The sequence below is a fragment of the Ovis aries genome, chromosome 3 (assembly GCF_016772045.2).
Source record: "Ovis aries strain OAR_USU_Benz2616 breed Rambouillet chromosome 3, ARS-UI_Ramb_v3.0, whole genome shotgun sequence".
In the NCBI taxonomy this organism is placed as follows: Eukaryota; Metazoa; Chordata; class Mammalia; order Artiodactyla; family Bovidae; genus Ovis; species Ovis aries.
In genome coordinates this window covers 174,289,797-174,302,518 of record NC_056056.1, presented here as the reverse complement: position 1 = coordinate 174,302,518, position 12,722 = coordinate 174,289,797, and the positions used below count along the sequence as shown (strand labels likewise).

The 12,722-nt window shown below is 36.3% G+C and overlaps 1 protein-coding gene across 2 annotated transcripts in view; it reads right to left on the bottom strand.

The window, feature by feature from the left end:
* WASHC4 (WASH complex subunit 4) overlaps window positions 1–12,722 on the bottom strand; it is a 57,892-nt gene that overhangs the window by 7,598 nt on the left and 37,572 nt on the right. For both annotated transcript variants that reach the window (XM_004006690.6, XM_027967682.3), the window contains 5 exons: window positions 11,594–11,728; window positions 8,883–8,991; window positions 4,343–4,409; window positions 3,758–3,844; window positions 927–1,074 (listed from right to left, as the gene is read on the bottom strand). In XM_004006690.6, the coding sequence (XP_004006739.3) occupies window positions 927–1,074; window positions 3,758–3,844; window positions 4,343–4,409; window positions 8,883–8,991; window positions 11,594–11,728 (546 nt within the window). The remainder of the gene's footprint in view (window positions 1–926; window positions 1,075–3,757; window positions 3,845–4,342; window positions 4,410–8,882; window positions 8,992–11,593; window positions 11,729–12,722) is intronic.

Sequence of the window (12,722 nt, the reverse complement as noted above, 5' to 3'; positions counted from 1 at the left end):
TGCCTGGATGATTCCATGGACAGAGGAGCCTGGCGGGCTACACTCCATGGGGCTGCGAAGAGTTGAATATGACTGAGCAACTAACAATAGTATGTTAGAATATCGGTGTTAATTCAGGCAGCAACATGAAAAAAGTTATTACTGTTGATCAAAGTTAGATGTAATCAGAAGTTACATCTGCTCAGTGATATTTAGACTTTAAAGCTATTCTTTTACAATTTTTTAAAGAAAGAGCTTTGTTAAAGAAACCTTTAGAGAAGAATAACTCTTTTTCCTAATATATACCTTTCTAATCTCTTCACTCCATTTTCCTCACTGTAATAACTGTTTTCATACTGCAATTGTGGTTATTTTTAAGACGTCAACTATAGAATTAGAGTGCCACACACTATACATGATAAAAAAAAATTTAGTTTAGATGTTAATATTTACTACTGAGTAGAGATATGCTATGCTATGCTAAGTTGCTTCAGTCATGTCCAACTCTTTGCAACCAACGGTCTGTAGCCTGCCAGGCTCCGTCTGTGGTTCTTTACCACTAGCACCACCTGGGAAGTCCCTTTAAATAGTATGCTTTTAAGAAACACTTCATATTTTAACAGTCTACATTAATCACTTAAAATGACTATATAATTCAGTCCAAAGATTACATGGTATATATATAAAATGGAGTATATGCAAGTAATTTCAATCACACTAGGATTCCTCTGGCAGTTATTAATAAGAATCTATCTTAATTATAAAGAAGTCTCATTCTGCATAGCTAGTAAGTAAAAATTCTAGGACACATTCACTGAGACCACATTTAGTTTTATCTACAACCAAAAAGTCAACAATACAGTCTGTGTGCATTTCTTGCTGAAAAAAAAAAAACCTGTATCTATTAATACTTTAAAAAACTCATTTTGTGTATTAAAAATACTCACCAGAGGGGGAACAATGATATAGAAATTTCGGAGATGTATATTCTTTGGCCTTCGAAATTCTGGAGCAAAAACATCCACAAGCATTTTGAAATATTCTGTGCCTTCAGCAGAATTTCGTGTGTGATCACTGAGGACTGAATCCAAATGCCTAAAATGCAAAAAAAGAAAAAAAGTATTTATTTGGCTCCTTTCTCAAAAGAAGAGGAAGCTTTTAAAATCCATCTCTCATTAGTTAAGAGCAGTCAAAAATATGAATTACTTTAGGACATCTCTAAACTTCCTTGGAGTAAAGGATGAATTTTTTTTTTAACGGACAGAAGCTTATCATTGTTTAATTAACTTAGTCCCTAAAAGAGAATATGTAGCGCCTCTTGAAATTTTAGAGTTTTGTATTTTCTTCTTCTCAAAATGAACCATGCAGAAGTCCACTTCATTGTAAACAAATTCCTTTTCATTTTAACTCTCTTCACTAACACTTCTACACTTCCTGACTTCAACTGTAATCGATCTCCTTTTCAAGAATCTAGTTTCCCACTCAACCTTCAGCCTTCCCTCATAGCTCAGTTGGTAAAGAATCAGCCTGCAATGCAGGAGACCCTGGTTCGATTCCTGGGTCAGGAAGATTCCCTGGAGAAGGGACAGGCTATCCACTCCAGTACTCCTGGCCTTCCCTTGTGGCTCAGCCAGTAAAGAACCCCCCTGCAACATGGAAGACCTGGGTTTGATCCCTGGGTTGAGAAGATCCCCTGCAGAACCGAAAGGTTACCCAACTCCAGTATTCCAGCCTGGAGAATTCCATGGACTCTATAGTCCGTGAGGTTGTAAAGAGCTCAGACATGACTGAGTGACTTTCACTCATTTACTGAGTCAACCTTCAGAAACATTAGCTGCTGCTTCTACATCCTTATGTATGGCTATTATCACTTTCAAATTACTATTCCTCCACCAATAAATGGTAGAAATCTCTCCTTTGAGATGCATGTGACCCAACTATATCCAACTATCCAACCACTCCCTCCTAAAAGCAGGCATCTATTAAGTGGTTTAACCACTGTACTTCATTTATCTTGAACTATGATATCTGTTCCAGAAGACATTAATGTCCATTTAGAGAATCAATTTATTATCATAACCTCATAACTCCCTGACATCGCCTGCCATAAACTTTGTTTCACTTGATGAGTAAACATCAAGGCAAGAACACAACACAGGTACTCGCATTACACTGCATCGGGGGCTCTGTGTCAGCACGTAAGGTGGATACATCAGTCTCTCCATTGGGAAGGTGTTTTCCCCCTTGGGAAGGCGTTTTCCCCCCCTTTATGATTAATAATCACTTTGTGAGACAATGTTTTCATAGTGAATACTCTATTCTCCAAAAATGTTTGAGAATTCATTGATGGTTTCTGTCTGATGTCAAGTACTACAGTGGTAGTTGCAAAACTGGTTTTTCCCCTAAATTTTCTCATCCCTTTCATATTTACTAGCTGGCAAGCACTGTAAAAAGGAACTTCCCCTCTGTCTCTCCAACTTTTATTATCACTGTATCACGGACTCTTAAATTCAATATTATGATCAATTTCTACCATTACTCTTTTTGATATTCAAATTGTTTCCACTTTGTCCAAGGGTGCCCCTTCATACCTGACCCAGTAACTGTTATAGTTATTAATAAGAAAACCCGGTTTTCTAAATACGTAACAATTCTGCATGCCTTTTCAAGTTTTACATTGTGTTCCAAAATCACTACTTATAAGTCTATACATCTGCACTGTTCAGTAAGACTGTCATTAGCTATTTAAATTTAAATGAAATAAAGATTTTATTTCAATCCCCTAGTCCATTAGCCCTATTGCCAGTGTTCAACAGCTACATTCGGTAGTGACCACTGTACTGGATACTACTGCTCCAGATTACATAAAAGGACGGAGCAGTATTAGAACCATGCTGGGAAGAGGAATATTAAAAAAGAGTGAAAAGAAAGGTAAGGGGCTTCTCTGGTGGCTCAGTGGTAAAGAATTCACCTGTCAATGCAGGAGACACGGGTGTGATGTCTGATTCAGGAAGATCCCACAGGCCATGGAGCAACTAAGCCCACGCGCTACAACTACTGGGCCTGTGTTCCAGAGCCTGGGAGCCGCAACAAGGAGACCAGCGCAGTGAGAAGTCCACGCACCACAACCAGAGAGTGGCCCTCACGCGCCACAAATAGAGAAAAGCGCACGGAACAACACAGATGCAGCACAGCCAAAAATAAGTGAGAAAATAAAATTATTTTTAAAAATAGGTGAAATGAATTTTGTTAATGAGATTTTTTTTTTAATTTCTTCTTTTTAAAAATTATTTGGCTGCACCCAGTCTTAAGTTGGAGCACAAGAACTCTTCGTTGCGGGTCTTGTGGGATCTAGTTTCCTGACCAGGGATAGAAGCCAGGTCCTCTGCATTGGGAGTGAGGAGTCCTAGCCACTGGACCACCAGGGAAGTTCCAATTTTGTTAATGAGATATTTGGCATTCTTTTTTAAACACTAAATCCTCAAAATTAGTTACGAACTTTCTACTTCAGCACATTTCAATATGGACTAACCACACGTCAAGTGTTGAACAGTCACATGTATTTGAAGGCACCATCTAGAAGATCCCTTTTAGTGACACTGGAAAGATCTCAGAATACTGTAGTCTTAAAAAAATTGTATCCCGTAAACAGACCATTATTTGCATAATAAGAACACTGACACATCAGTTTATATGTTATCCTCTAGTCTTTAATGTTTAAATGATCATACATTTTTTAAATCTCCAAATTTAACTTATTTTTCCAAAGATTAATTACCTTGCTGCTTTTAATGTTTCTTCTGCAAGACCTTCTTCTTTGACTAGTTCTTCAAAATTTACAATATCTTCAAGATCAGGTACAAATCTACGTTAAGAATTTTAGAAGGCATTTATTAAAGCAAATTAAATATATGCAACTGACAGACATAAAAGCAGTACTGTAACACTGAACTTTTCAACAATATTTTTGGAAAGAACTTTGCATTTCAGTTATATTATTAATATCACCAGTTTATATTTGGAACAACTGAGTTCCAAAACTCAATTTTAGCATTTTTAATTATTTACATATAATCATCAAATTATAATCTTTAAAAATTATGTACTCTATAGAACATTTCAAACTGCATTGGTAAAAGAAATTAACTTCAAAAAATACAGATTTTCAAGTCTGCTATAGTCTTAAAATTTGAGGAAAATATTTAAGTAGTAGGATTAATGGTTTTCTTCCATATTTGATCTCAAAATATATCCACAAGAAAAGAAAAAAACCCCTTCTACAATATTACTTACAATAAAGATGGATTTAAATGACATAAAATTTCTAAATGGCATAAATAAGGCAAAAATATTGCATCCATACCTAATGGCATTGCTGCTACAATGGAGGCCACCAGATCTTATCATTCGTACATAGCCCATAGCATTACCTTAAAAATCACATACACACAAAAAAATCAGATGTTTATACAAATAACTCTAAGTTCTAATGATCAGGAATACAGTTATATATAACAGTCAATTACAAGGTTTCAACTCGTAAAAACTAAAGAGATTTTGCTGTATTTTACTTCAGTTTTGCTCCAAAAAAATATAATTTACATATTTGTGCACTTAAAATATTGTTGCTCAGTCATTAGTGTCCAAGTCTTTAAATATAAATGTACATAAACTTACACCATCTATATTAAATATTTTAAAAATAAGTTTTAATTGATTGATAAATGCATTAAATTGAGCACATTTTAAAAAATCAAACATTTGAAGATTACTGTTATCATATGTCTGTCTGTCTCTCTCTCTCACACACACAGAGCTGCAAGTGGTATCAAGAAATCCTTATTTGATTCCTCCCAAATTAGTATCTCCAACCGAGACTATTCCTCTAGGCTTTTTTTAATCCCATGCCTACATCTCCATGTCTAAGAAGGATTTTTAATTTAAGAAGTTTAACTCCAACTAAAGATCTTCACCCTCAATTATATTTTCTTCCTCAGAAACTGGCAAGTCTATCCTTCCAATAGCTCAGGCCAAACCCAGGGAAGTCATCTCTGCCTCCTTCCTTACCCTCAATGTTGTCGTTTAGTTTAGTCAGTCGTGTCCAACTCTGTGACCCCATGGACTATAGCCCGCCAGGCTCCTCTGTCCATGGGATTCCCCAGGCAAGGATACTGGAGTGGGCTGTCATTTCCTTCTCCAGGGGATCCTCCCTGTGGTTCAAACCTGTATCTCCTGCATTTGCAGGATTTCTTTACCACTAACCACCAGGGAAGCCCTCCTTTCCCTCATACTTTAATCAATGGCAAATTACACTGGCTCTACCTTCAAAATGTCACCAGAATTCAAGCAGTTTTTCCAGCCTTCACAGCTCTCACCCTATTCCAAACCACCAGCAGTTCTCGCCTAGAATATTACACTATGCAATGGTTTCCTGATCTATTTCCACCTTCAGTATGCCACCCCCCGACAATGTTTCCTTTATATAGCAGTTAGTGGTTCTTTGATTCTGCCCCTTGCAACTGTTCTGATACCACACCCTACCATCCAGGTCTTCACTAACTCCATTCCAGCCCGACTGGTTTCCAGAATTGCTAAGCAGACTTGGGACTTTTGCATTTACCACCACCTCTTCCTGGTAAACTCTTTCCTTAGCTATGCATGCACATGGATTATTCCTTCATGTTATTTAGGTTCCCGCTCATGTGTCACCTACTTAGAGCTTTCCCTAAATATCATTAAACTGTATCATCCCCTGAATATCATTAAAATCATTTAAAATCATTAAGTGTTTAATGACGTGTCACCTTACTCAGCACCTATTACTGATACGTATCTGTCTGTATCTCCCCCCGTTAGAATGCAAGACCTATGATATAGCTTTTGTGTTCTTAAACTGCTCCACCCCTAAAGCCAACATTTCCTACTCAAATGAAATGAAAATACTTGTAAGAACAGACAAAAAGATAAGTAGTCAATACTTCATATATTACAATAATATAATTATGCACTTAACAGACATCATCTAATATTGTTAAAAACCTTCAATTAGGTATCACTGAATCCAAGGCTTATCCCAATATAAGAAATGATGTTAAAATGCTTTTTTAATATGCATCTTAGAACAATGAAGTATCTAGTTTGATTGTTTTCCGTCAAATTGTTTTCCTCCAAATTGGCTGATTAAAATATGCTGCTGCTGCTGCTGCTGCTGCTGCTAAGTCGTTTCAGTCGTGTCCAACTCTGTGCGACCCCATAGATGGCAGCCCACCAGGCTCCTCCGTCCCTGGGATTCTCCAGGCAAGAACACTGGAGTGGGTTGCCATTTCCTTCTCCAATGAGTGAAAGTGAAGCTGCTCAGTCATGTCCGACTCTTAGCGACCCCGTGGACTGTAGCCCATCAGGCTCCGTGAGAAGCAAATAGGGAGCAGCAGTAAAGAGTAAATCTGTGAGCTAGACTACTGGGTTCAAATCTGAACTCTGTGCTTTTTAGCTACAAAACCTAGGTCAAGTTATAAACTTTGTACCTTAGTCTCTTCAGTTGTTAAATTAAGCTATAATGGGTTAAATACTGGGTTTACTGTCATAGATATTACCAGCACCTAGAAATACTGTACTGTCCTCAATAAATATGTGGAATGAATGAATATAATACTTCATAGCATTGAGTTTTACATGTGTTAGAACATATAAAGCACTCAGAATAACTTTGGCACATAATGAACGCTCAATAAATGTTAATGGTGGTGGTTATTCATTCAGCAGGCAGGTTATAAGACAAAAAGACTTCTCATTTTGCTCCCAGCTCTAGATTCCTTACTCCTTTTCTCAACAGAGTTAACAGACTCAAAAGCACATTACAATTTTTATGGGCAGAGGTAAAGAACTTTTTAGGAAAAACACTGCAAGCCTAACGGAGAAGGCAATGGCACCCCATTCCAGTACTCTTGCCTGGAAAATCTCATGGACGGAAGAGCCTGGAAGGCTGCAGTCCATGGGGTCGCTGAGGGTCAGACACGACTGAGCGATTTCGCTTTCACTTAAGAAAAGAATAAAGAATAAAATACTGGAACGAAGTGAAAAGGATAATATTCACCAACTGTGCAATACATGCCAGGGGCAGAAGTGACATGATTTTTGGGTACTGGGGAAAAATGTGTATTTTGATGTATATTGCAGGGGGGGGGGGGGGTGATGACTAGTGTCCTAAGCTCATGAATTAATGATTATTTCATAGTACGAAAGTACCTTTAGAAAATGTAAAAACATGAAATAAGTACTACCACAAGCAGTAGTCACAAGGGGAAAAAACTTATTGGTGTGTGAATTTTCAAGTTTTAAGCAACACTGCTCTGAAGAAACAGCTCTTAATTTGAGTACCATGGACTCTAGCTTTGGGCATCTGACCTCTGGTATGTTATATGCAAAACTGTATGTGAACATGCATAGGGGCATTATTCTGAGGAAAATCAATTCAGTATTTTCATCAAATTCTCAAAAAGAGTTAAAAACTATTGCTCCATAAATTCACAATCTAATATGACATTAAATATCACTATGAATAAAATAATACTAGACAGTATCTCACTATTAAATTGTTTAAAATTTAAAATTTACAAAGGTAAAAGTCTCTAAGTTCTTGTACTAATACAAAACAAAGTTTCAATGTGTAAACCAATTAATTTATACAACTTTAGCTAGTGCTCACTGACTTTATTCCCTAACCAAATGTTTATCATACCTTTCCCACTAGTAAACTTAAAGCCTCTTGAGAACAAAGGCTAATTGTATTTTCAGCATCAAGAAAAATATCTGGTATAACAAAGACTTTATAAATGTTTGATAAATGAATCAATGAATCTCAGGAGGCCAAATTTTGCCAAATTAGAGTCAATAAGGGGCTTCTCCAATGGGTCAGGCAGCAAAGAAACTGCCTGTAATGCGTAAGACCCAGGTTTGAGTCCTGGGTCGGGAAGAGCCCCTGGAGAAGAAAATGGCAACCCACTCCAGTATTCTTGTCTGGAGAATCCCAGGGACACAGGATACTGGTGGGCTACCATCCATGGGGTCACAGAGAGTCAGACATGACTGAACAGTTTCAGAGTCAGTAAGAATTTACTGAACTACTTGCGGTCTGCAACTGGGAAGAATACAAAGCATCTTCGGACATGGAGCCGAAAAACCCTGGTTAAAATGCCAGCAACACCACTTATTTCTGAGTTTCTCTTTTTTTTCATCTTTAAAAAGATGATTACATGCCTATCTCAAGCGTTACTGTGAGGACATTAATAGAGGTAATGCATATGAAAAGCTCAAATAAGTATACAGTTTTTTAAATCTTGGATTATTTTTAAGTGAAGCTCTTCCTTTTAAATAGTGTTACACATTTCAGAAAACAAGTTCTACTTGTAAGCCAGACAGACAACTCAAGAAATTATATATAAATATAAAATGATGGATCATAGGAAAATTATTCAATAACTTTTCACATAAACACTGCATATCTTTGCATTTAGGCTTAACCTAAGGGAATCTCTTTTAAAAGTCTGAAATAGGACCTTGAAAAGAACAGGCACCCAATAAATAATTACCAGTTGACTATTTACTATGAGTATGGCCTTTGAGATGAGTTATATTTTTAATTTAACTGAAGAGGTTTTATTTATCCACAAAACATTTATTTATACTATTTTATTTATAAATATTTTATTTATCTATCAATTATTTGTGCACCAACCATCCAATCATACTTGAAAAACTTTTGGTAAGGAAAGGAATTTACTAGTGGAATAAAGCCAAACTTAGGCACACACATATTAAAGTTTATTCCTATGAGATATTTATAATATATCAGACAGATTCTAGGCATTTGTACTTTACTTTCCAACATGTTTACAATAACTTACCAATTTGGCTGATGAGCTGCCTGAACTGATCAAGGTAGCTTTGTCCCTCTGGGGTTATTCCAAGTTTTCTGATGCCTCGATTGAATTTTTCTGCTCTTTCAAAAGGATACTGGAGAGAAAATTTGAAGACTGCCATTATTAATAAAGACTCCTAAAACATAAAATACCTACTAACTCAATCATACCAATATCACTGTTCTAATTTTGCATTTCCATTGTGTTCAAAAAAAAAACAATTACTAAATTTAATGACAAAAAAATTATATATAGCACAAAAACTACCAATATTCAAGGTCAATATAAATATTTTTAAAGGGAATAATTATGAATGCCACCAAACTTAGATTTCCCATTACCAATATTAGTCTTCCAACTGCTCTATCAGATAGATAAAAGAAATCAATGCTTCCTAGAAACATCTGTTCAGAGATTTGTAGTAAGTTTCCATGGGCTGAAAAGTATTCAGTTCAGTTCAGTTACTCAGTCGTGTCCGACTCTTTGCGACCCCATGAATCGCAGCACGCCAGGCCTCCCTGTCCATCACCATCTCCCAGAGTTCACTCAGACTCATGTCGATCGAGTTGGTGTGCCATCCAGCCATCTCATCCTCTGTCGTCCCCTTCTCCTCCTGCCCCCAATCCCTCCCACCATCAGGGTCTTTTCCAATGAGTCAACTCTTAGCATGAGGTGGCCAAAGTACTGGAGTTTCAGCTTTAGCATCATTCCTTCCAAAGAACACCCAGGACTGATCTCCTTCAGAATGGATTGGTTGGATCTCCTTGCAGTCCAAGGGACTCTCAAGAGTCTTCTCCAACACCACAGTTCAAAAGCATCAATTCTTTGGCACTCAGCCTTCTTCGCAGTCCAACTCACATCCATACATGACTACTGGAAAACCATAGCCTTGACTAGATGGACCTTAGTTGGCAAAGTAATGTCTCTGCTTTTGAATATGCTATCTAGGTTGGTCATAACTTTCCGTCCAAGGAGTCAGTGTCTTTTAATTTCATGGCTGCAATCACCATCTGCAGCAATTTTGGAGCCCACAAAAATAAAGTGTGACACTGTTTCCACTGTTTCCCCATCTATTTCCCATGAAGTGATGGGACCAGATGCCATGATCTTCGTTTTCTGAATGCTGAGCTTTAAGCCAACTTTTTCACCGATAAAAAAAGGTTTTTCAAGTCTTAGTCAATTTTTTTAAATTATTCATTTTATAAAAGTAACAAATGGAAACAATTCTTATATAACAACAGCACCATTTATTTCTCTGAACATTAATTTCTGATTCAATGAAAATGAGTTAATATAATTTCGTGCTAACTAATCTATAATTTTATTAATTATTTTGCTGCCCTGACAATGAGAAGAATGCACAGCTAATATATAAGAGGGCTAGAACCAGGTGATGCTTAAGAAGAGTAATAACAATAGGTCTGGAAGTGGCAAATCAAACATGAAATCCATCCAAGCCTGGTTTCTCTATCCACACGGCTATAGGTGGCCTCTGTACTGTTAACACAATTCGCTTCACTACAGGAAAATTCAGTCCAGAGGGTGAAAGTAATATAGCATTCTTATAAATTATTGGTGGGATTGTCAATTGGTGCAATATTTTTACAGTACTTGGCAACATGTGTTAAAAATTTAAATAATCATATTCTTTGCCCTTTTCCGCTTCAAGGAATCTGTCTTTCAGAAACAGTCCCTAACACACAGAGATATATATGCAAGGATGTTATCTATAGCACTATTGGCAGCACAGAGAAATCAGAAGCTACTGAATAAGTATTTCTCAGTAGGAAGTTAAAGGAGTTATAGTATGCATCTTTACTATCAACTGTGCAAAAGACTGAGGTAGATCTATAGGTACTGACATGTGATAAGCTCACTGCAAAACAGTATGTTTAGTATCAGTCCATTTTTGTTAAGGAAAAAAGCAGTATTTGTAATGCACAAATACATGTTTATCACACAGACATCTGGAAGACGTCACATGACACTGTTAATAGCAACTGCTCCCAGAAATGGAATTGGGAGAAAACAGAAATGAAGGAGAACATTTAGTTTAAATGTTAAACAATACATTGTTTAAATGTTTCAAAATGAGCACGTTCTGCTTTTGCATTATTTTAAAATGAACAAAAGTAATACCTGGTTACATTCATCATTTCCTTTTTCCTTACACTTTCACTTACAAAGAATGCAAAAGGTAAGAAATTACAAGGGAAAATACAGAAAACTGGAAGTCAAACCAGGGAGTTATGTGAAAAATAAAAAAGAAAACAAAATCCCTAATAGAGTAACTCATAATGAATTTCAGCATAAACATTTGCTATATAGGCAACTGCTGAAGATATTGAAGGTTTGGTTCAAGATCCTGCAACAACGCAAATACTGCAATAAAGTGAGTCATGTTAATTTTTTGGTTTCCCAGTGTAATACAACAGTTACGTTTTCACTATACTGTAGTCTATTAAGTATTCAATAGCATTACATATAAAAAAATAACATACATGCCTTAATTTAAAAAAACTTTGCTGCTAAAAAAGGTAACCATCATCTGAAAATGCAGGTTTGCCACAAACCTTCAATTTGTTAAAAAATATAGCACCTGCAAAGCACAAAGAAGTAAAGCACAGCAATGTAAGGTATGTCAATATATTCAGTAGTTGAATCAAACCACCTTTTTAAAAGAATATGTAAAATACCTTATGATCATTTTGGTCCTTGATCTCCCTGAAAAACCGAATATCTTTAATCAATCTGGATTTGATATGTTCATCATACATAAATTGGCTAAATATATAGAACTTCTTTTTCAAAAACTGGTAGGTGAAATTGACCTATAAAATTAAAATTGGAAAAATTAAATATAAAAATTAATTTCAAATCAGTACTAAATAAAATAATCCATTTATAAAGTCTAATTCATTTTGGACCTGAAATACTTAAATAAATGAGGTTTTTATTGCCACAGTTTATAGAACCTTCTAAAAGCTCCTCTTATTTTTATGACACAAAGAAAGAAATTAAAAAATATTCACATAGTAATATGACTAAGAGCTATAGTGAGAATCATAAACCAGATTTGCCAACACGCTAGGTTTTATGTCATAAACCACATTCAGGAGATTATTACCAATCTGCATGAATGAACTGATACTAAAGTAAAAAACATGGTGCTCTTTGACCTTTCTTAAAGGAAGACAGTAAACATTCAATTATTTACCCATAAATATTTTGAGCACCTCTTACGTGCAAGACAATGTAACTGCTCTCATGCTAGACACTGCCCTTGTCATCACCAAGTGAATTCTAGTCGGAGGGACAGGCATTTTAAGACAAGTATAATACATGTTAAATAAACTAGGAAATCGCAACTGCAATAACCTGTAAAATGATAAGTTTAGATGTTTTGAGAATGGATTAAAAGGCCCTGATCTAGACTTAGAAAACATTGAAAAAGTAGGGTTTAAGTTGCGATTAAAGTCAAAACAAGATTAATTCTGATCCACAGATGAAAAGAAATGAAGCCGCTCAGTCGTGTCTGACTCTTTGCGACCCCATGGACTGTAGCCCACCAGATTCCTCCATTCATGGAATTTTTTAGGCAAGAGTACTGGAGTGGGTTTTGCCATTTCCTTCTCCAGGGGATCTTCCCGACCCGAGGATCAAACCTGGGTCTCCCACATTGCAGGCAGATGTTTTACCATCTGAGCCACCAGGGAATCAGCCTTGCATTAATTTCCATCCCCACCACCTTCAAATATTACCAATTATTTTGGCATATGTACGCCCATGTTAACTAACAGTCTTCATCACCCAGTTATAGAAATG